This window comes from Artemia sp. Qi Xiang Cuo, chromosome 18, assembly GCF_049724085.1.
Source record: "Artemia sp. Qi Xiang Cuo chromosome 18, ASM4972408v1, whole genome shotgun sequence".
Taxonomy (NCBI): domain Eukaryota; kingdom Metazoa; phylum Arthropoda; class Branchiopoda; order Anostraca; family Artemiidae; genus Artemia; species Artemia sp. Qi Xiang Cuo.
This window is the reverse complement of record NC_142811.1, coordinates 36058289-36080725: the sequence shown is the minus strand read 5'-3', so window position 1 is coordinate 36080725 and position 22437 is coordinate 36058289. Positions and strand designations below refer to the sequence as shown.

At 34.3% G+C, this 22437-nt stretch overlaps 1 protein-coding gene across 1 annotated transcript; it reads right to left on the bottom strand.

Annotated features, from left to right (window-relative positions):
- Positions 1-1780: 1780 nt before the first annotated feature.
- LOC148941449 (uncharacterized) lies at positions 1781-21790 on the bottom strand. Its single transcript, XM_089104700.1, has 5 exons — positions 21559-21790; positions 17247-17359; positions 13825-13955; positions 11261-11429; positions 1781-2030 (listed from the first exon to the last, which is right to left on the bottom strand). Exons 1-5 carry the CDS (start codon positions 21767-21769, stop codon positions 1830-1832), a joined length of 825 nt encoding a protein of 274 aa, XP_088960826.1. The 5' UTR covers positions 21770-21790; the 3' UTR covers positions 1781-1829.
- Positions 21791-22437: the final 647 nt, after the last annotated feature.

Here is a 22437-nt window from a genome sequence, read left to right as displayed (position 1 = left end):
TTAAATCAGATTTAAGCAAAAACTACAATATAATGCTTAAGCCAATGTGGTTCAAGCTAAAAGCAGAAGGTACATATAAGGATGAGGGTGAAAAGAAAATTTTTCAGTCTTAAAGACAAAGAGAATAAGAGAAACAAGGATAAATTCAAAAATCCTTGGAAGAAAGGACATGGCATATATTTGGCCATAAACATGACCCTAAAGAAACCGATGTATAGTATATGCTAAAAATGGACCTAGGATTGTATCTTAAGAATTGTGTGAAAAATTAAGTTGTTTTAAAAGTAAATATTGAAAGTTGAGTGCAACTCTTCTTCAAATTGGGAGTAATGCGATGAAGCTTTCTAAATCTGTCGATTTGGAATTTAATAAAATATTAAGACGCAAATACAAAAGTTTAGAAAAACCACTTTTTATTAAGATAAGGAACATGTTCTGGCAGGTGTATGCTTAATAGGATATTGAGAAATTACAACTTCCTAGCTATGTGCGTTAGTGGGTCCTGATAAGGTGTGGTTTAGGGAATGTATAAAAGATACATTTTATGGGAAGGGGCAGATAATAACTCATCTTATGCCGGACTGACCTCTGGTCCGTTGATTTAGAAATACCTTGGAATATTGTCGGATCATTGTAAGTATCTAAGTATCCTATTGTATTATATATTATTGTAGATTTATGATACTTGAGGTCTTCCTGGGACAACCAGTCCCAGCAGAATATTTATCTATTATCAATCCTTGTACTAGTATATGTTATCTGAATAAAAGTATTGTATTATAGCTAACCTCTCCACAGTCTACATTTAGTCCCTCGAATATACGCATCTGGTACGCCTCATTAGGTAGGTCATAGCCTAAGGCACGCTACCAAAGTTTAATTACCTTAGGGTCATAGTTTATCTCCCATATAAAGGGAGAAATAAAGGTATTTACAACAACTTCGCCCAACAACCATAAAACCACTTTGCCACAATCAGAACCATGGATGGCAGATAGGGTGTCAACAATTCTCTATGATTCAGTCGTTGGGTCTTTTTACAGTTATAGGTAGCAAGCCTGTCGCCCAACCTATCGTTAGTTGTCATCAAACCCCAGGCTCCGTATGGCCAAGCAGAGATCTATCCACTACGCCAGTGATTCTCAAACTGTGGTACGCGTACCCCTTGGGGGTACGCATTAATTTTTAGGGGGTACGCGGCTGGCCAACAAAAAAATAAAACAACCCTTTAACTCTAGAGCTGGTAATTTTATTTATATTTTAGCTATAGTTTGCTAAAACCGGTAACTGAGAAGGGGTACCTAAAATGTATTGTGGGTAAAAAGGGGCACAGTGTCTAAATAAGTTTGAGAACCACTGCACTACGCAATCAAAGGATATAGTAATTTTGACTCGTCTTGTTTCCAAGGAAGTCTAATAAAGCTGATTTAATTACCGTCCTAAAGAAGTAAATGAATACCAAGAGGAGTTTCTCAAACCCTTTTTTTGAATAATTTCAGTCTTAGACGTATGATCTCTGGTAAAACACGGGTGCCGCTCAGAACAAGCATATTCAAGGAAGGGTCAAACATAAGGGCAAGGTAGTTCTTGAACTTATCTTCAGTTTTTACAAGAATTCTGAATAATTGTTATAATAGCGCGAGTGGAGTTGTAATTTCTGAAAGCTAATATTCTTTATTCCTGTGGGAGAAAAGACAGATCTCTAAGCCAATCCCTCAAAGAGATATGTACCTTATTGTGTTGATTGCTGTGAAGTAAGAAAGTTGAAAATGCACAGAAACAAAAAGTTACTTCCATTTAATACAATTTCTGAATTTATTCTGTTTAAATTACTTAACATTATCATAAACCTTGTTTACATCTTCAGATGCTTCAATTTTCTTGACTAAATTTGACAGTGTTTCCATCTCATCTTCATTTAATTCTACTTTATCTACTGGTACATATTCTATACTCCCATAGGTAACTTCATAACCATTGGAGATCAAATGGTCTTTCACTTTTGAAAAATCGTTAGGACTCGTCAAAAACTAAAAAAAAAAAGAAAAGGAATTTTGGATTATTACTTGCAATATCCAGTTTAAATACTGTATATGAACGTCTATCTGTACATCTGTAGGAAGAAATACACTACACCCATGTTCTTGAAATTTGAAACGTAAGAGTAAAATATAAAGTAAGTGAAATGAGCTAGAGTTGATCTAACTATTGTTGAATAGAGCAAAGCTCACAAGAAACCTTTGCTCTATAGAGTGGAGCTCCTTTGGTAATTGTTTTCTCAGGGGACGGCATTGTAGCTTCTAGAACCAGGCACCGGACTTGGTTTCCGCTACCGTGAAGGAGAGATCATGTTGCTATCTTTGAATCGGAAATCATCACGACTATTATTGAATAATACATTTGCAATAATACAATCGGAAATCATCACGACTATTATTGAATAATACATTTGCAGTAACAAGATAGAAGTTCTGCCTCTGATGAGCAGTTACACATAATTTCAATTATCAATGAATATAACACAACTAAAGTACATTACTGTTCGATATTCTAAACGAAGAATTATGTATAAAGACAAACTTCTCTGAAATATTCAATAAAATAATCTGTCCATCTATTAGTTTGATGTTACGGGTGGACAAGAGTCTAGTTTCATCACAGACCCGATGAAAATCACTGAAGACCAGCGTCAGATATTAGTCATGACTTTTCAAAAGAATGAAAAGTGCATATGTATACTTCAAGCTTCGGACACCTTCTATCTCTGAGATGCAAACGAGATACATTTTTTTAGATTTTGGCGCCAAACGATTCTCGTCGCCCAGAGCACGAAATTATAGCGATATTATTGAAGGCTAAAGAAACAAAAAGTATTGGTTATATAGCCCAATTAGGGATATAGGAAAAATGTATTGAAACACATTGATTCTTTAGAAATATATCCTAGCTTTAAAATCCGGCTCAAATTCTTTTATCTCGTGCCGATCTACATTAGTTCCAAAATACTCGTTATAAAACACATCTTAGACCATATGTTATAGTTTAATGCAAATAAGGGAGAACCGAATTGCTATTGCTTTAGGTAAACATTGTTTATTTCTAACGTAAAATTTGACTTTTTTTGCATGAGCTTAACTGTACGAGCTTTACAATAATTGATGAACACGAGAAGAAGGTATAATCTTTGTAGTGACGATTCACAGTTTTTCCCCATTCACAGTTGTTTTTTTTTTTTTTTTATGCATATCTTATGATAGAAAACACGCTAACATCTTACAATACATGACTTGCGGCTAAAAATGAATGAAAACGGAATATGTGTGTCATTATCCCCATTATTACTTTAAAAAGGCACAAGCTTCAAGTCAAACTTTGCTTTCAAGTCAAAATTTGACTTGAAAGCAATTTCCTATATTTAAGTGGTTTTTAAGTGCCAAAACATAACATTAAAAGTAAAATATATCCTTAGCCAAAAACTATTTCTTCACATAAAAGATAATGTCATTCTTGAGGGACCCAGTTGCCTTATTCCCTGGGGCTCGTTCTTTGCTATACCCAGCTAAGGAAAAGCCAAAGGTATTTTCCTCCGTGTGATACAAGACACAAGGACGTATCTGCAATATCTTAGGAACGACTAAGGGTATTAACTAGAAACTGCTACCACTTATGACTGCTATTGTAACTACTTCTGGATACAACTAAGACTACTTTCGACTGCAACAGGAACTGCAACATTAAATAAAAAAATTAAGTGCATTCAGGTTGCCAAAAGGGCTCATCGGCAATTTCTCAGGAATGGCTAAGGTTATTAAGTTGAGAATTTTGGGAAAAGTTGAGGGGGATGTTGAACTAGATCAAAAGACACTATATGTATCCAGGTTGTCAAAAAGGGCGTATCTGAAATACCTTAGGAACTACTAAAGGTATTAGGTTTAAAATTTGAGAGGGGTGTTGTACTGCAAAAATAGCCAAGGTTATTAAGTTAAATTTTCAGAGAATATTGAGGGGGACGTTAAACTTAATCAAAAGACGCTATTTCCATCCTGGTTGTCAAAAGGGCGTATCTGTAATATCTCAGGAACGGCTAATGGTATTTATTTGAAACTTTCAGGGAATGTCGAGGGGGTGTTTAGCTAAATCAAAAGACACCATATACATCCAAGTTGTCAAAATGTTACCACTGAAGAGTAGGGCTTACGTCCCCTACGCCTTCTAAAGTCCAGAATATCATTTGCGCTTTACTGAAAACGTATGATATCAAGAGAGGAAAGGATATAGTAAAAGAAAAAATAACATCAAATAGGTGAGAAAATGAGGATTTTGTCAGCCAGTGGTAAAATGTGAAGACGATGAACAAGCAAATATTTCGACAAGGACCTCCGCCAAGTCGTCTTCAGTTATAAAAAAAAAAAACAGCAAAATCTAACCTTTCGAAGTGAACTTGACAAGAAGAGAATCTTTTTCTCTTTTCTGTTTGATCTTTCCTCTTCTTGTTAAATTCACTTCGAAAGGTTAGATTTTTTTTCTTTTTTGAGCACTGAAGACGACTTTACTATATCCTTTCCTCTCTGATTTATTATATCCTTTCTCTCTTGGTTTCATACGTCATGTATAACCAGTGTGGTCTTAGAATGTATTTACGTCAAGCTTACGGGGAGCATTTGACCAATACAGTTTCAGATTTTTTAAATTGTGTTAAAAAAAACATGCAAATCTTAAAAAAAGATTTTTTTCTCTTCTTGTCAAGTTTACTTCGAAAAGGTTTTTTTTTTTTTTTTTTTTTTTTTTTTTTTTTTTTTTTGAGCACTGAAGATAACTGGGCAGAGGTCCTTGTCGAAATATTTGTATTTTGCCACTGGCTGACAAAATCCTCATTTTCTCACCTATTTGATCATATTTTTTCATTTATTATATCCTTTCCTCTCTTGGTTTCATGCGTCATGTATAGCCAGTGTGGTCTTGGAATGTATTTCCCGAAAACAATATTTATTTCGAGCTATGTGTTTTTATTTGTCACAAAAGGAACGAAAAAAAAAATCACCATAACAACCAAGATTACAGAAAAAAAGGAAATGGACAAAGAAACAATTAAAGGGTGAGGGGAAGGTTACCCTCTAATCACTTTTGACTCTTAAAAAAGGCACAGGAACTTTCAATTTCTAATCAAATGAGTCTCTTACAAAGTTTCTATGACAACTGCTTCCATACGAAGTAGCAAGAAACGAATATTCAAGATGTATTTTAGTTTTTTGGTAAACAATGAAACGACCTATAAATGTTTATTTTTTCTAGTTAAGCATAAAATGTAATGAATTAACTTTCCACGTAGTCTTGATAAGGACAACATTAACAGATCTTCATCCGGGGCGTCCCGAGGGTGGGGGAGGGGGGGGGGCACCCACCTTCCAACTTTTTTGGTACTCGGTAAAATTTACGCCTAGGCCGAAAATTTCAGCAGAAACAGGCATCGTGGCGAAACCCCGATACCCATTTCTAATATTTCTTCTCCGTCTATTTCCATATAGCAGGATTTAACGTATATATTTGATTCCCATTCTCTACCCAATTTGTGCAAATTCGGTGGTTTTATCTCACTAGTTCTGCATAATTGAAAATTTGGTGATATAACATGTTTATTTGGTTCCTAATCGTTATCAAGTTCGATGAATTTGATAGTTGTATCGTAGTAGTTCCACTCATTTACAAATTTGGTAGTTTGACAAGTTCATTTGGCTTCTATACATTACCGATTTTGGTGGATTCGGCAGTTCTATCGCACTAATTCCACCTATTTGTAAATTCGGTAATTTAAGGAGTTCATTTGGTTCCGTTTCGCTATTATAGAACGAATTTGGTGAACTTATTAGTTTCTACCCAGCTAGTTCCGCTCATTTTCAAATCGGGTAATTTGACATGTTCATTACAATCCATTGGACTCATATTGCCATTCATTAAACATTCGCAAATTTTCAAACATTCGCAAATTTTCAAACATTCGTAAATTTTTCAAATTTAAACATTCGCAAAGTTCACTTCGAAAAGGCCTTTTTTTTTTTTTTTTTTTTTTTTTTTTTTTTTTTCGAGCACTGAAGATAACTGGGCAGAGGTCCTTGTCGAAATATTTGTATTTTGCCACTGGCTGACAAAATCCTCATTTTCTCACCTATTTGATCATATTTTTTTATTTATTATATCCTTTCCTCTCTTGGTTTCATGCGTCATGTATAGCCAGTGTGGTCTTAGAATGTATTTCCCGAAAACAATATTTATTTCGAGCTATGTGTTTTTATTTGTCACAAAAAGAACGAAAAAAAAAATCACCATAATAGCCAAGATTACAGAAAAAAAGGAAATGGACAAAGAAACAATTAAAGGGTGAGGGGAAGGTTACCCTCTAATCACTTTTGACTCTTAAAAAAGGCACAGAAACTTTCAATTTCTAATCAAATGAGTCTCTTACAAAGTTTCTATGACAACTGCTTCCATACGAAGTAGCAAGAAACGAATATTCAAGATGTATTTTAGTTTTTTGGTAAACAATGAAACGACCTATAAATGTTTATTTTTTCTAGTTAAGCATAAAATGTAATGAATTAACTTTCCACGTTGTCTTGATAAGGACAACATTAACAGATCTTCATCCGGGGGGGCGCACCCACCTTCCAACTTTTTTGGTACTCGGTAAAATTTACGCCGAGGCCGAAAATTTCAGCAGAAACAGGCATCGTGGCGAAACTCCGATACCCATTTCTAATATTTCTTCTCTGTCTATTTCCATATAGCATGATTTAACGTATATATTTGATTCCCATTCTCTACCCAATTTGTGCAAATTCGGTGGTTTTATCTCACTAGTTCTGCATAATTGAAAATTTGGTGACATAACATGTTTATTTGGTTCCTAATCGTTATCAAGTTCAATGAATTTGATAGTTGTATCGTAGTAGTACCACTCATTTACAAATTTGGTAGTTTGACAAGTTCATTTGGCTTCTATACATTACCGATTTTGGTGGATTCGGCAGTTCTATCGCACTAATTCCACCTATTTGTAAATTCGGTAATTTAAGGAGTTCATTTGGTTCCGTTTCGCTATTATAGAACGAATTTGGTGAACTTATTAGTTTCTACCCAGCTAGTTCCGCTCATTTTCAAATCGGGCAATTTGACATGTTCATTACAATCCATTGGACTCATATTGCCGTTCATTAAACATTCGCAAATTTTGTTCTTGTAGGTAGTTTAAAAGCAACCAAATTCGGTTGTTCTACTTGTCCTGGTCTGTCACTAAATCTGTCAAAGTTTTTTATGGGCTTCTATCTGACCTGTAGCGTAGCCAAACTTGTAGAATTCAAGCATTAGGCCCATCCCGGTACTGAATTGCATTGGTTTAGTACTTCCCCTTAAGATTCGATAATTTCAGCTGGTTCGCATTCATTACTTAACTATGTAGTTTGGTTATTAGTCAGAAATCCAACTGAGAAGGTTAGCGGAGAATTGCAGACTAATGGATAAAATGGCAGAGAATCCAAAATGCAATATTACAAAAAAAAATTCCGCAAAAGTGAAATCTTGCATTTTGCACAAAAGCTTCAACCAATTAAGCAATGATATTTTATGAAAGTCATTAGGCCATGGAACAAAAATCCTTTAAATGATGACCATTTTCCTCTATATTTTTAAAGATGAAACAAATAAGTCAATCATACTGAGATTGAGACTCTTTAACCAAAGTCCTCATTTCTTAAAGTCATTTAATTTTTGCAAACATGCCTGACCAGATATTTTGAGGTTTCTGCTGGAAATTCTCTATTAACTTAGGAGGGAAGTATAAGTTTTTTCAGAAATTCTAAATATGATTTAGTACTTGTCTGTTAAACAGAACACAATCAAGAATTACGCTATGTAAGATCTGACAGAAACCGGTCTGCCTCTCTGGGATTGGTTACGATTTGCTTATTTTGAGCGAGAAAAACTATGATGTATGTGCATTTTATTATATATTTAATATATAGAGGGTGTTAGGGGTAAGGTTAGGTATTTAAAATCATGCGTTCTGCGCCACCTACTCTCCATAATTCTCTGTCGTAGTTTCCAGAACTTTGTTTCTAAAGTATTCCATCTCCATCCATTTTTCACCATTCCTCGCTCTTTTGAACGGTTCATCACTTCTCATATTTGCTAATACCAATTTACTTCGCATCATTACATTTGTCAATATCAGGTAAAAAACATTCGTAGCTAAAATTTTAGCAATCAATTCGGAGAATACTCTTGTCCAAGTATATTACAATTTATTAGATCATCAATGCATCATAGAAATTTAAAGCTGCCGCCAATGATCCATTGGTGGCTGCCGGTTACCCCCCCCCCCCCGAAAAAATGCCCCACCGCAAAAAATATCCCCCCACGGAGAATCATTTTTAAAGTTTCTTTTGTACTCCTCAACCTAAACCCCTCCAACAAAATCCTGGTTACGGATTTTTTTTACGAGTTTTTTAGATTTTTTATTTGATTTTGATTTTTTGGACCAGTGTGACTTGTTTCAGATAGTTCAAAAGTAGAAAGGAATGAAATCTTGGCAAATTTCTATCTAATTATAATCTTATACATATTATGTGATCTCTACATGTTAAAGTATATTTAAAGATCAGTCTTCTTCTTTTTTTTGAATTCGGTAAAAATCAGGTAGCGGTTCGGTAAAATCTACAAAGTTCGCCCCCTCCCCCCCCCCAATGAAAAGAGGCTCGGGACGCCCCGATCCTCTATGCTTCATTAACTTTTCTTCATTTTTAACCCGTTTTTAAATTCAATTTTTTTAATGCTCTTAAAAAAAAGAAGTTAAAAAAAATCGAATGAAAAAGCAAAGCACAGAAAGAAGCTAAGGAAAGGGAAAACAAAAGACCTTCGTTCAAGAATCAGAATAAAATTAGATTCTGTGAATGAATAACTTATCATCAACATTCGCTTGTTTAGTTTCACCTGCTATGGTCGAGGGTAACACTTTACTCGCCACTCACTGCCTCAGACGGTTTGAGGGACATAAAAAATAGATTGGTAGTCCCAAGCATATGAAATAATGTCTTAAATGTAGAACCATGTTAAGGACATTGTCAATTTTTTTTAAGTTTTTTTTTATGCATCAGCCAACATACTTGTGCGATCGCATCACTCATCAAATGTGTCATCACGAAATATCAGTTATTTGAGGACTGAGTTAATCAAACTGATATACCAGAAGATACTATAGACTATCTTACTGATGAGAAAAGCTCACAAATTTTGTTTTAAAAATTGTCTAAAAAAGAAATTAATGAATTTCATGCCGAGAGCAATAGTATCAACCCCTACTTCAAACAAAGATTCTTGCATTAAAGTTTATTATTTGTACATTATAATATACATCGAGACTTAAGACTATTCTTCGAACACCTCTTTTTTTGAGGGGATTTTTTCCATGAGTGCTGGCAGGTGGCACCCCCCCCCGCACCTGTCAGAAAGGAGAAGAAGTTAAAAATATACCAAATTTTTTGTTTAGATGCAAAAATAGATATTTAGAAAAATGAATTGGCATGTTTCTATCAGTAACTAATAATAGGCAGCGTATTAGCGCCGGCTAAGTAAAGATCCAAGTGGGCTCTATGTATTATTTCCTTGTCTTTTTCATTTTTTTTTCCCAGACCACTTAATATGGAAGAAGTTGTCGTAGAAACTTCGGAGGGGCTCATTCAACTGAAAATTAATAGTTCTAGTACCATTTTTAAGAGTCAAAACTGATTGGAGTGCAACCAGTCCCCTTCTCACGCCTCTTTTAGCTGCTCTTGCCCCAAAGACATCTGATTAAAATTTTGAGATAGCTATTTTGTTTAAAATGGTTGAAAAGTCAAACAAACATGCCACCGGGGATGACATGCCCCAAAGCCCTTGGGGCAAGGGCTCCAGGTAATACAAGCTTGTCATTGTTTACGTCTAGTTATTACATATAGGTTTGCCATTTTTCAGGCTAGTAATTCCTTAATAGGTAATTCCTAAAATTTTTCTGGTGAAGCATGACACAATGCGAATTGTGTAACGAAGAAAAAACAAGGACAATTCCAGCCAGTGAAAAAAAACTGTGTTTTCACTGGCTGGAATTAACCTCGTTTTTTCTCCTTTACAAAATTTTGCATTTTGTCACTCTTCACCAGTGTGGTCTTCCGACAATTATTTACGACAAGCCAACAGGGAGCATATGACCGAGTCTATTCTTATTTTTTCGCTCGCTGGAATTATCCTCGTTTTTTCCTTCTTTTTCGCTATTTAGTAGTAAAATGTGAATTCACTGCGTTATACAAGAGTTCCATTATGTAGCTTACTCTTTTGAATTGAAGCGGTTTTCGTTATAATTACTTTCTATTTTCGAATTCCTCAGAGTAAACTCTATGGTCGTCTCTACTTCTTAAGGGCCAACCTTATGTGAACCTAGAATTATTTGCATGAAATAAACGAATATATTCTGCAAGTTATGAAGAGATGTTATTCCTGAAAGATCAACGAATTATTATCAGCGTAAGAACAATCATCAGGCCTGTATATAGGAACTTACATTAGAGAGAGGGTATTTTGAAAGAAGTATACATATGACAAATAGGCAATTTATAATGTATTTCTGCGATATCCGCCATAACAGAAGGATTTTTCAATTAGAGAAGAGTTGAAACAAATATGGAAACAGGGCTAATTTTCCAAGAAAGTGGAATAGAAAACCACAGACAGTCATTTAAATTATCTGTTCGTACACCCAGCAATTTTTATCAGCAGAGCAAAAAATGAATAAAATCGCTGAAGGTATAATTTATCATAATGTACACTTGAAAGTCGTTGCTATTTGATAGAACACCAATAAGTTAAAATAACTAAATGTCCTCGATTTTAGTTCACTGGCTAATGAACTCAAATAATTTACTTACTTTGAACATCCTCTGAGAATCGGAAACAAATTGCAAGATATGGTAAAGTTTTGAGAGCACAGGTATACTGGAACCTATTTCCTCTCATTTAGACCCCTTTCAACCTACTTTTCTTTTTTTGGGCTAAGATATAGTTTTTTAAGATATGTTTATATGGTGGGTAAGTTTCCACTTAACCTATTAAAATAATCAGATTTCAATTTTACTGTCTTCGGTTCTTTAAAATATATACATAAATGCTACATTAAATAGCATCTTAATGTGGCCACACTGAAAATGCATCTAGTAGGTCTTTTATCTATAGAATATACCTTGAACTCCCTTCCCTCTTCATTATTTTCTTCAATAACTTCTTCTGCTCCACCTTCAATTGCATCCTCTTCAGCCTTTTCATAGCTTTGTGACGACAGTGCTTTGGTTATTATTATCCCTCTTAAGTTGAAGTTCCGTAAGCAGAAACCAGCGTCAGCCTGCCTGGCCCTATAAATTTGAAGCAATAAATATAATTACAAATGTACGAATTCAATATGAAATGGATAAAATTGATAAAATCCACTCAGCAAACTCATGCATAATAGCTAAAGAAGGATATTTTTTCGGTCATACTACCTTCAGCAGTTGTTCAATCTATAAAAATACATAAGATTTCTTTCTTTGGTGTTGAACAATTATTAAAATTTTTTCTTTGAAATTTTGAAGAACTCTGCTCCTTAGGGTTCTTTACCTTCTTTTAATGATAAAAATGTTTCAAAAAAAATATTTGATTGGTTTTGGTTCTGCAAAGAGTACCTGAATATTTGTTGTTTTTTTCTAATTATTTTCACTGAATCATCAGGTTCAGGTTCTTTTATTTATAAACTAAATACAACTACAATATGGGTATGCCCGGCTGAGAGTCTAGCTTGTATTACCAGGCAACCAATAACAAATAAAAACAACAAAAACATAATATTTAACTGTATTTGTACATAATCATACTCTTTTGTAAATAAATGAAAGAAAAGAAAAATGTATGACTTACCAAGCATCACCCAAAGCCAGCAGCCAAATGGAGAACAAACTAAAACAAAACACCAAAAATAGTGAAGTGAAGCCGTGGGGAAACCCTACCAATAGAATGTGCCAGCGGGAAGACCATAACTGAATTAAAAAAAAAATTAAAAAAAATGAAATTAAATAAAATGATCAAAGGGTTAGTAAAAGATTTTTTAAATGACCCCGCAGTGTACCAACAGAAAGACTAATATTAAGACCCGACCCATGCACATTCCAAAGTTTGGTTATGCAGTGCCTGAGTGAGAACCTCGATCTCTCTTTAATTCATCTGTATACTGAATTAAACAAAGGCTTTCATAAGTCAATTTTTTTTAATGAATAGATGCATCCCGTGAGGGCTCTAAGGCCGTAAATGACCCCAACTACAACTCATGAAACTAACATTTTTTACTCCATTAATAATCCTGGAATCTTAGAAGAGCAAATTCCTTTCTGAGATCGGAGTTCTGAAGGTATGATGCCGACCGTAATTTTCATTCCTAAATTTTAGACGTAAAACTCGACTCCTGATTTTAAATATCAGTACTTAAATATTCAACATAAATAGTTGAGCATTTATCTAGACTACCGTTTCAGAAGTCAAAGTTTTCATCAGTTGAATGGGTCTTTCACTGGTTGGAGTCAGAGTCCCGTTGTTCCCACTGACTTAAACTTTTCTAAGCGTAACAGCTTGTGCTTCATTCTACCAGCTTGGAACTTCATTCTGGGTATTTCAAGCCCAAAAATTCAAAAGATAGTAAATTTTTGGAACGGTCCATCTTTGAAATTCATATTCTTAACATATAATGATGTTTCTTCTTGAAATGCAGCTATAACCTACTTGTTAGCTTATTATCACCAAATAAATTTTTACCTTAAGGGGTGGTGATTTAAATTTCAAAGCTATTCGCATTCACCACCTGAAGAGGGACGTGTGGCTTGTGCAGGTCAGAGAACTAGTTCGTTACTTCATTTTTTGCCTAGGTGGGATGGACGGAGGTCACAACCCTGGACCTTCCCCTATCCTCAAAGATGATCTTTTACTTATTAAAACTCAATTTTTCGTAAGTCATTACCACTAAGAATGTGCAAAACAAACTTTAAAAAGTCTTCTCGGTTCCTTGAGCCCACCTATCCAAATTCTCTGGGGACTATAACTATACACTTGAAAAGTGGCCAAAAAATATACAATGTCACTAAATGTAAGAGCATAAGCATACAAAGGGTTGAACAGGGAGATTCTGACATTTTGACAAAAGCAGGGTATGATCCTTCTTCGCGAAACAATGCACTCTATGTTCATAATATTTACACATTTTTCACAAATAGCCCATTTCCCCACATCTAGTGTTTTTAAAAAAATTTTTAGGGCGAGATCTAGGCCATTTTGTCCAAGAATTTTTGAAAAACTTATTTTCAGACAAGCAAATTCCATCCCCTCCTCTCTTCTACATACTAATGTGGCTGCATGACCTGCATCACAATAGGCTAAATTAATAGAAAAAATTTTTCGGCATCAACAATATTTTGCTTGGGAAAGAAAAACATTAAAGCACCATGAGCGATCACCATATGAAGATCTCAGAGTCGAAGTGAACCGTTTTCATTGCATTATAAAGGGCTCTCTGAACCATAGGTATGCCGTATCCTCGTTTAAAAAGCTACTGTAATGCTTGAGGAATCCCTAAAACCGTAAAAATGTTATAACTGATGATAAAACATTGATCAATTGCTATTGAAATCTTGAAACCCCCTTCAAAATGTTTTTTACTTGGTTTTCTCTAAAACTGAACACTAAATTTCGTAGGCCAATCTGGAATGAAGGTCAAAAGTTTCTTACCCAAATTTCTTTATAACCGAGTTTATAAGACTTCTGGCATGAATAAATCGACTTGTAAGAAGTTCCACCAGAATTTGTACATTTCCAGCTTTAATCTCGACTATGTGCTGTTTTAAATCATCTTTCGCACCCTAGAAATAGAAAGAGTTACTAACCACTAATGGACTATTTCTGTTTCTAATCCACTAATCTTATTAATTGGGTCAATAAAATATAAAATCTGAAAAGACTTCTTACTTATACTCAAAATATATACAAGCAGCTAAAGATCCTCCGTATTCATCATTTAATTTCTTCCAGAATCTTCTGTCCATGAGTAGGCTCCTTTGTTTCTAACCAGTGCTGCCCATTAGTCTAAAATCCTCATAACAGTCGAAAATATTAATTCCCAGTGGCCAACCGTCTTTTTCTCTCTTTCAAACCCATTTCATTCAGGAAGAGTGCTAACAATTAATATATCTTTGTTAACAAATTAGCTCGAAAAGGTGAATTCAAGTATGTATTATAGGCATTTATGATGAAACACGCCAAAGTCCCTGGTTTTGAAGCTCATTTCATTCAGGTTTTACATCATCAATGTGAATTAGAGATTACCTAAACTTCATTAGAGAATTAGAGATAACTTAAACTTCAGAAATATTTCATGAACGAAAATCCATTTGGAAAATGGAGAGGTGGCAACTTATAACAGTGGAATTGGAATAAAAACTACAAAAAAACTCCTAAGATTTTGGGATGGATTTGACACCCTCCCCCTCCTGCACCTGGCTGCAACCGTCTCTTTTAGAGAAATTTAGATATGACAGTTAATTGCTTCTTTATAGAAAAATATGTCAAAAAGGTGGGAAAACTCGAAAGCTACAAACGTGAAATACCTTCCTGTATCACAGCGTAGTAATATAGGAATGGTGGGTGCGTTGGAGTGCTCATCAACACCAATCTATATTCTTGACTCATGAACATGTTCTAGAAATAGAACACTCTGAAAGAGTGTATTTCTGAAACTGGAAGCATTACCCAAATGGTATTGGACTTAAAATTTGCAATAGCAAATAAAGAGGGAAAACAATACTTAGGCTAATATTTTAAAACAAATTTTCAATACTTCAGCATTTTTTCAGTGAGTTTAAGGTATTTCTATCTGGAAGTTATTTTGCTGCCCGAAGCCAAGTAATTATTCTAGAAAATAATTCTCCATAAATCTCTTTTCCAAGTTGAATGCAACAAAATATTTTTACACATCTGCAGAAAGAAACTTTTACATAAAAAATAGGAAACGAAGTTATACAGGCTTGGTATTAAAATTTAACAAAGGGAATAATTCAACACTCAATGCAAGATATGGTATACAACTAATACTTCAATCACAATTGATTTACATTACAGATTCATTGCAAAAGCATTTAACATTAATAAGGGCAAGTCTTTTTTCCAAGGGCAATAATTTTCACAAAAGAGCCCAATAGACATAATTGTATACATTCAACTTTTCTTTAACTAGGTATGTTCAAACAGTTTGTGGTAACGAACTGTAAGTAAGGAGCAACCCGGCTCAATGGTAACCGAAACTCTAAAAAACGGAATTTTGGTACCAATAGATACATCAAAAGAATCAGATTTTAATTCTGATTTCAAATATATAAGTTTCATCAAGTTTAATCTTACCCATCAAAAGTTACGCGCCTGAGAAAATTTGATTGATTTTCGAAAAAAGGGGGAAATACCCCCTAAAAGTTATAGAACTGTAATGAAATTCAAACCATCATATTCAGCGTATCAGATAACCCTACTGTAGAGGTTTCAAGCTCCTATCTGCAAAAATATGGAATTTTGCTTTTTTTGCCAGAAGAAAGATCACGGGTGCATGTTTATTTGTTTTTTTTTTTTTTCCAGGGGTAATCGTATTGACCCAGTGGTCCTAGAATATAGTAAGAGGGCTCATTGGAACGAAAATTAAAAGTTCTAGTGCCCTTTTTAAGAGACCAAAAAAAATGGAGGGCAACTAGGCCCCCTCCTTAAAATTTTGAGATAGCCATTCTGTTTAGCATAGTCAATAATCTAATAAATATGTCTTTCACGATGACTTAATCCCCCACAGTTCCCAGGGGAAGGGCTGCAAGTTATGAACTTTGCCCATTGCTTACATATTGTATTGGTTATTGGGAAGTATACAGACATTTTCAGGAAGAATTTTTTTCTGGTGGGGGGGCGGGGGGCGGGAGGAGGGGGTTACTCGGGAGAATCTTTACGTGGAGAATGTTTCTTTGGGGTAAGGGAAATTTCTATGAAGGGGGCGCCAGATTTCCAAGCATTATTTAAAAAACGATCAGAAAGTAAATAAAAAAAACAAGTTTTTTCAACTGAAAGTAAGAAGCAACATTAAAACTTAAAACGAACAGAAATTATTACGTATATGAGGGGGTTCTCCCCCAAGTCAATACCTCGCTCTTTACGCTACAGTTTTTTTTAGTGCTTTCAAAGAGCTATCTATTCCAATTAAACAGCCTTTGTGATTAAGGTGTTTGTTAATTAAAAAAATTTTTAACTTTTAACGTAAAGAGCGTTGTATTGACTAAGGGGAGAACCCCATCATATACGTAATAACATATACATAATAAAAAAAAAAACAATAAAAAAAAACAAGCAATACGGCTCAATAGTAAGCAAAACTTTTAAAAACGGAACTTTGATGTCAATAAATGTATCAAAAGAATGGGCTTATAATGCTGATTCTAAATATATGAATTTTATTAAGTTTAGTATTACTCATCAAAGGCTACGAGCCTGAGAAAACTTACCTGATTTTTTAAAGAGGGGGGAAACATCCCCTAAAAGTGAAACAATTTTAATGAAAATCACACCGTTAGATTCAGCATATCAGAAAACCCTATAACATAGGTTTCAAGCTCATATCTGAAAAAAATCTGCAACTTTGTATTTTTTGCCAGAAGAAAAATATACAAACATAGAAGTTCGTTACGTAAGTTAATTTGTAAATTACGTCAGAACCAAATTTAGAGACAGCCATTTAGCAAAAGAAAAGTAAAATTTTTATGCAAATTTTATTTACTTATTCAATGACGGCGAGCCAAAATAAAAGCTGCATTAACTAAAAAACGATCAGAAATTAAATAAAAAAAACAAGTTTTTTAAACTGAAAGTAAGGAGCGAAATCATTGCATTAATACACTAATACTTTTTGAAAGAATTTTGAATTCCTCTTAAATTTGTGTCAGAGTGCCAACATATTCTCTTATCAATATCCTATGTTTTTGGCTGAACCTCCAAATGCTTGTTTTATGTGTTTTTTTTTTGGGGGGGGGGAGGGGGGTAATTTTATCTGATGATAAACACTTTTCGGGCACAAATAAGATTCAAAGATTTAATTAAATAATAATTTTACTTCAAATGCACTTACATACCAGAGATTTTTTCAACACATCATTGATTTTGTCAACAGGCATATTTGAACTTCTTGCAATTTCTATCACTTGAGCTAACTTTGAATTGACCTTTGGATCAGCACTTCCATTCTCTGAAAATAATATGCCATTCACTGACTATGGTTGGTTTGACCCCCCCCCCCCCACCATGGGCGCCCATAAGCTGAATTCCAGGGGGGGCAAACCTCATCGACTTGGCACTTTTAATGCTATATAATAGAAATGTCAGAACAAAAATATAAAAATAAGGCAGCATCATTCAGCCAGGGGGCGGGAGCCCCCCTGCCCCCCCATATGGACGCCCATGCCCCCGCCCTCCTTCCTAGACATTAGTGACACATATGGGTAAAAATGTTGTTTTATATCTTAGTCAAATATTGGAAAAGAAAGATATATCTCGAAATTCAAAGCAAAAAATTAATAGTAGTAATGTTATATATAATAAAACAAAATAATAATAATAAATCATGCAAAGCAGAATAACGTGTTTCATATTTCTCGGTAGGGTTTCGAAAAGAAAGACCTGATGAGTTAGCTATGCAGAACTTTTTGTTGACTTTATGTAGTAAATTAATTCGACTGTATTGATTGGTGTTTGTGTAACAAAGTCCTGTTTAACTGAAGCCGTGCAACTGAACCCCATTTCACTCAACTCCCATTGAACACAATCCCTCTTTGACTCAATCCATGTAACTCAACCCCTTTTTCAATCAAGCTCTGTTTGACTCTACTCAACCCAAAGCCTAAAAACAACTTTGAATTAACAGCAATTGGCCCATTCCCCAGAAAATTCTCCCACGGAAAATTACCCCCCCCCCCATATCCAGAATTGAGCATCCAAAAAGAAGCTATGACGAATAAAATGATAAAGAAACAAAGAAATCCTGGAATGACCTACTTATATCCCAAAATACAGGCAGAATATATTGTGTAGAATATCCTATAGTATTTATTTTACATTTTTATTTAAACTAATTTGTTTTTCATATTTTTGGGGGTTCAGCTATCATAACAGTATAAGATAAAGGTTGAAGAAAATAATTTGAAAAGAGTTACGCTATGCACAGAGATAACAGGCAAGATAACATAATGTACTAAGAGGTACAAGTAATTATTTCCCATGGATTTGGTCTGATACCAACCAGAGACTTTATTAGCCAAAATATTTGGGGAGAAAGGCAATATACTAGCTGATCCATTATGAAATGACATCAGTTTTATACAATTCTGAAAAGGCTTATCTCAGCTTTGCGTCTCACTCAGACTATTGGTCTTGCCTTTTTCTCTAATTAGCCATGGCTCTTAACTTTTTTCATCACAGTCCAACAACTTGATTTTAATTCAAATATCAATGGACTGTTTTTGGCGATGTTTGCTATTAAGATTACTTGAAGAACCAAAGACACTAAAAATGAAATATGACTCTTTAAATTGGTTAAGTTGTATCTTACACAACCATATACGTCTTAGAAAAATGGGAAAAACCCAGAGTCCAATTTTTAATGCAAAAGATATTTTATACTGGTATGCAGTTTTTTTTTTATTATTGACAACCCCTATGCCTTCTCCAGACCAGAGCATAATTCGCACTTTACTGAAAACATGAGACATAAAAAGTATTTTCACTTTTTTGAATTTAATAAACCAAAAATTATTTAAACTTTCAATAGTAAATATCAGTATATGTACATTAAACTGACATTCCACAATCATTCCTTTTTTTAGTAAAGTGTAAATTATGTTCTGGCTTTGAGAAGGCTTGGGGTCATCACCCCTCTTCATGATAATTGTTGCTCTTTTTGAGTTTGACTGAGTTATTTGTTGTAATTTCTGTTCGTTTTGGGTTCCATTTATCTATTGATGGTGATTTATGTTAGTTAGTTTATGCTTAGAAGATTATTTGACTTTATTTCTGCTCATTTTTGGTTTAATGGAGTTCTTTACTTTTCTTTGAAGAACTTGTGTGTGGAAAATTTTTTTAATTAATTTCTGTTCGTTTTTTATGAACCCTATCGTCATGCCCTAGAAGTTCCAATTTAATACAATGACAATGCTAATATATCCTTTTGATAGCCTTTATATTCGTATAATTCTTTAAATTTTCATCTTAATGCTCTTAGCCTTACCAGTAATTGTCATAGAAGCAGTAGGAGTAGTAAATGTAGAAGTAGTAGTGGTAGTTTATATTAGTAGTAACGTGCACATATTACCTTTTTGTCAATTGACTTTCCTTTTTAAGCCTTCTCTGAAAGTTCCAACTTAATACCCAAATCTATTCTTAAGCTATGCTCTTTTGACAATGTGCATGCACATAGTGTTTTTTGTTTTAGTTCAATTTCCCCTTGATATTCTAAATGTAGTAGCAGTAATAGTTGTAGTGGTAGCAGTAGCAGTGGTGGTAGTTGTAGCAGTAGTATGCAAATATTACCTTTTTGGTCAATTCTCTCTTATCATTTCCTGAAAGTTCAAAACGGATATACTCAGTTCTCCCTGGATTAAGCCCTTTTGACAACCTGTATGTATACACATAATATGTTTTTATTTATTTCAACACTTCACTCAATATTCTCTGAAATGCTCACCTGAATATCCTTTGTATTTTTGGAAAGTAATAATAATCTTTATGGAAAATTGTTAATATATGCTAGTATGCAAACAATTAACGAATTTTCTAACTTACAGCCCTTTCCCTGAGGGCTGTTGGGGGTTAACATCCCCAAAGGCATACTTTCTGGATCTTTCAACAATGTTGAAGAAATTAGATGTCTCAAAATTTTAATTGGATGTTTGTTTTGGGAAATGATGGGTGCGCAGGGGACTTGTTGCCCTCAGATCCCTTTTGATTCTTAAAAAGGACACTATAACTTTCAACTTCCAATCAAGTGCCCCATCCAAATTTTATATGACCATATATTCCATAAAAGCCATATTTGCCCCCAGGCCACAGCTTACAACCTTTGCCCCAGGGACCTTGTGGGTTGCATCAACCCTGTAGGCATTGTTACATGTCCTTTGGACTATTTTGAACAAGACAGCAATGTCACAATTTTTATAAGATGCGTTTGGAGAAAAGAGGGTATCTGGGGAGGGGGCTAATCACCTTCCATCACCTTTGACTCTTAAAAGGTAACTAGAAATTTCAATTTCCAATTAAAATAGCTTCCTCTGAAGATTATACAACCGCCCTTCCAAAAAAAAACTTACATGCCCCTGATGCATAACTTACAACTCTTGCCCCCAGATTCTGGGGGTTGCTTCAATCCCAAGGGCCTTGTTATATGATCTTGAGATTATTTTAGGGGCAGGGGAAAGTTTAAACTTACCTCTCATTTATATTAGAAATGAAATTTACCCCTACTCCCCTAATGTGCAAATATAGGGGTGGGGGTAAAATTCATTTCTGACAAAAATGATTATTATATTTAGAAAGAGCATAAAAAAAGGCGGTAAAATTCTACTTTAGCTACTTTTGGCTATCTTGGAAAGGAGTTGGGTTAGGGAAATGAAACTTTCAGGGATGGGTCTACAGGCTAAAGTATGTCCTGGGAAGGTATTTTGAAGTACCTACCTCCATTCCTTCTCCCTCTAGTGGGTCCTGAAATTTGCCAGCTTGACAGGCTGACCTATTGAAATTTTGACCAAACAACATTTACTTGAATTTTCAGTTACCTATTTCTTTTTCTTTGGCTTTAGTTCTGACAATATAGTTCTTGTTATTTGAGTAGAATTAAGCCATAGGCCCTATCAAGGCTTTTTTTTCAAAATTTAGGAAATGTATTTGCATATCTTTAACAATCAAATTATAAATCAATCAATTCAACTTATAAATTTGGACTGAGCAAAGCTGTGAAGATGAAAACAATTTTGTTGCACTTAATTTAAGCAGAAGATCTATTTTGCAAGGTTTCACTTTTATAACACACAAATTTTCAAAGATCATCAAAGGTCAGGGCCCTGTATAGGGAGAAGGTGTGGAGGTAGGCTAAGTAGCCTACTTCAAAATACCTTCCTGGGACATACTTTAGCCTGTAGACCCATCCGTGAAGGTTTTATTTTCCTAACCCAACCCCTTTTCAGGATAGTCAAAAGTAGCTAAAGTAGAATTTTACCCTTTAGTCATAAGTCAATAATATGAATAACAAAAAATTTACCCATATTTTAGCCTGTTGACCCATCCCTGAAAGTTTTATTTTCCTAACCTAACCAAGATAGCCAAAAGTAGCTAAAGTAGAATTTTACCATAATTTTTTTCAAAAGTTTGTTTTATCTATCCCGTTTGAATTTACTCTACCTTTTATGGCAGTCCTCATCTGAAAAGCAAGTCTTTGGAATGTGGCAGCTCTCTGTCCATCTTTAGCTGCCTTAACATGGCGAATATTATCCCATTTACTATGACCAGCGTTTCTTTTCGCTATATATAGAACATAATTAAATGAAAGGTCTTGCTGTATGAAGGTGCATCCTTGGCCTCTCAAAACCTGTACAAATTTTTGGCCAAGCATGATCCAATTTTTCAAAAAAATGACGACAGACGGACAGCGTTTTCCATTTATGAGTATAAAAAAACTGTTACTAAAGTCGAAAACCAAGAGAGAAAACAAGATCCTCGAAAAGTCAAAAACATGATATTTTCTTGAGAACTTTCTCAGAAAATAAGTAGTGAAATAAATTTTCTTGCCATGAATTAAAAGTACAAATATACTTGAAATTTTAGCCTTGTTTTTGCTTCATAAAAATTCTCTGATCCTACTACTCAATGAGCTTAGCAAAAAATCAAATATTTCTGCCAAATAGAATATTGAACAGAGAACTTCGATGACAATCTGATCAACACCCTTATAACACTGATTGAAGTAAAATGAAGAAACATACTTACAAAAAATTTTGCGGCAGAAATCTTACATTAATTGAAACTTGCCAGGGAAGCCCATTGGAAGGGAAATATTGACACCTTGAGTTTGAAAATTACTTCCTCCTTTGTATTTTTTTTTTTTTTTTAATCTATAAAAAATAAAAATAAAATGAGAGTCCTAAGATTTTTTCAAAAATTTTCTCTCCTGAAAGTTGAAAGATCTTAGAAAAATGAATTACTTAAAAACAAAACTAGTATCTCCAAAAAGTGAAACCTATCTCACAACTTTTCCCCTAAAAATTCATTTTTAGTGATATG

Excerpts from the sequence above, each read along its gene's own strand:
- LOC148941449 (XM_089104700.1), bottom strand. The coding sequence starts at position 21,769 with ATGCTTGGCCAAAAATTTGTACAGGTTTTGAGAGGCCAAGGATGCACC. Across the intron at positions 13,956-17,246 it reads ATGTGTTGAAAAAATCTCTG|GGTGCGAAAGATGATTTAAA; the intron begins GTATGTAAGTGC and ends TTCTATTTCTAG. Across the intron at positions 2,031-11,260 it reads AAGAGGGAAGGGAGTTCAAG|TTTTTGACGAGTCCTAACGA; the intron begins GTATATTCTATA and ends TTTTTTTTTTAG.